General features: G+C 43.0%; 1 protein-coding gene across 1 annotated transcript; it reads left to right on the forward strand.

The window, feature by feature from the left end:
- The first annotated feature begins 1,220 nt into the window (after nt 1-1,220).
- On the forward strand, nt 1,221-2,180 carry LOC146341653 (olfactory receptor 5F1-like). The gene has a single exon (XM_084807596.1). The coding sequence runs from the start codon at nt 1,221-1,223 to the stop codon at nt 2,178-2,180; it is 960 nt and encodes a 319-aa protein (XP_084663722.1).
- Nucleotides 2,181-2,445: the final 265 nt, after the last annotated feature.

A 2,445-nucleotide genomic window follows, 5' to 3' on the forward strand; every position in this document is an offset into this window, starting at 1 on the left:
ACAGCATGAATTTACTGAAACCCCATTTACTTACAATCAGTAACAGTCCCTAGAACAATAAAGGAGGGGGGATAATTGAAAGATATAAGAGAAAATAATACCTGGAATCTCCAGCGATGGCAGGCTGGGGCCACCAGAGTAGATTATGTTCAACAAAACCAACAATCTTTTTACTGAAGAACACATTACTTTAAATCCCTACGTAGCAGCTATGTCTTTCTTTTTTGTTTTTCAATTTTAGTCTAGAGGAGGTGCAGGGAGGGCTATGTGGGCTGGGCCCATAGCAGGGTTGTTAAAGCCTCTCCCCCGCATGCACACACACATACTAGGGTCCAACCCAGATTAGGGGTCTTGTGCCTATTCTAGAGTGAACATGAAAAAAGAAAAGATGTAACCACTAGACAGGGATTTAAAATAATGTCTGTTTTGGCCCTCATAAAAGTAATTTTTGCAGGCAAAGGAAATTTGGTAGATTTGATCTATTTAGATTGTACATCTAATCTGTTTGACACAGTGCCATGCAAGAAATGTTTACTCTGATTGGAAAGGATGAATATCAACACACATTTAAGATGACAGTTTAACCCAGTTGTTATCTCTAATTTCTGGATTCTTAGACCTTCCCAGATGCAGCAGGGAGAAGACTTCTCTGCTGGTGTTATTCTCACACTAGACCTGATTTAGAACCAGAACCCAATTGCCTGTATCCACATAATTGATGAGACTGGGGAAATAAACTTGCTGAGAGAACAGAGGAATCAAACTTCCTACTTTGAGCATCTCATAGATCAACACACCAGGTAATGGTACGGCACAAGAATAGAAAAAGACTAGACACAACATAGTACAATGACTGTTCCAAATGATGAATATTTGAACCATGTCTCATGTTACAGGACAAGGAAGTCAGAGAAGTCACTACCTAATCTATTTGCCAGGGGAGGGGAGGGGGCAGAATCCGTCAAGATCCCACCTATGTACCAGTCAACCTCAGCATGAGAAAAATCCATCCATGGAGCTTCTCTTCACAATGTTAATTTTATTGGGGTACAAATCTATGCCACTCAACATTGTCCAAATAGTTGTGTCACAGAGTTAAGTCCCACTTAATGGTTGTCAATAACAATCAATCCCTTTTATTGTGCCTTCCCTCTCTTTTTAAAAGCACAGCTCTTGTGCAGTGATGGAAGCCCTCTGAATAGTCCTGGTGCCTTCTGAAGATGGAAATCAATGGCAAAACTGAAAGAAAGAACCAAACAAATCTGAAAGAATTCATTCTTCTGGGACTGTCAGACAATCCTAAAGTCCAGCCCCTGTTCTTTGTTATGGGTCTGTTGGTTTATGTACTCACTTTGACAGGGAATCTGACCATCATGATTTTGATACAGGCTGACCAGCACCTCCACACTCCCATGTACTTTTTGCTGAGTAACCTGTCTTTTACTGAAATCTGCTATATCACCACCACCATGCCAAAGATGTTGTGGGACCTCCTGTCAGGGGACAAGACCATCTCCTTTGCTGGCTGTGTGCTCCAAATGTACTGCTTTCTAACCACAGCTGCCACCGAAGGTGCCCTACTTTCCGTCATGGCATATGACCGCTACGCTGCCATCTGCCAACCATTGCGCTACACCTTGCTCATGAGCCAGCCTGTCCGCAGGTGGCTTCTGGCAGCCTCATGGGCCATTGGAAATCTCAATGCCATTGTCAATACAGCCTTTGTCTTTTCCCTGAACTTCTGTGGTTCCAATAAGATTGTGCATTTCTTTTGTGACATCCCACCCGTCCTGCATCTTTCCTGCTCTGATACCTCCCTTGCTGAGTTAGTGACTTTCATCATCTCTGGCAGTATCATGATAACAACAGTCTCCTTAATCATCCTCTCCTACTTCCTCATTGTCTCAGCTGTGCTCAAAATCCATACAGCTCAAGGTAGGATCAAGACATTCTCCACCTGTGCCTCCCACCTTACAGTAGTAAGCATCTTCTACAGCACTGCCATCTTCACCTACATGCGTCCTGCCTCTAGTCATTCCATGGAACAGGACCGCCTGATCTCTGTACTGTACACCATCGTCACGCCTTTGCTGAACCCCCTGATCTACAGCTTCAAGAACAAGGAAATGCAAGCAGCATTTCTGAATGTTCTTGGAAAGAAAGAACATTGTCAGCTCTGAAAACTCAGGCTTCCTTGCAGTAGACAAGTGGGGAATTGTATTACATCAGGAAACATCAGAAGAATTAGTAAATGAGGAATACTTTTAATTTATTGGTCAGTTCATGATCTGCAGTTACAATGCTGAATTATCCTGAGCAATCACAGTGGCTAAAATATGACTTCTACTCCCAGACCAAAACGTGAGGATATTACTGAGTATTTAAATAAGGAGTAAGAGGCAGATGCTTGAGCTGATCAGGACTGCAGCAGGCAGAGAGGCAAGT

This window comes from Heloderma suspectum, chromosome 6, assembly GCF_057233095.1.
Source record: "Heloderma suspectum isolate Gila_16-S chromosome 6, 16-S_ref, whole genome shotgun sequence".
Taxonomy (NCBI): domain Eukaryota; kingdom Metazoa; phylum Chordata; class Lepidosauria; order Squamata; family Helodermatidae; genus Heloderma; species Heloderma suspectum.

Coding starts and splice junctions, on each gene's coding strand:
- LOC146341653 (XM_084807596.1), top strand. CDS start 1,221: ATGGAAATCAATGGCAAAACTGAAAGAAAGAACCAAACAAATCTGAAA.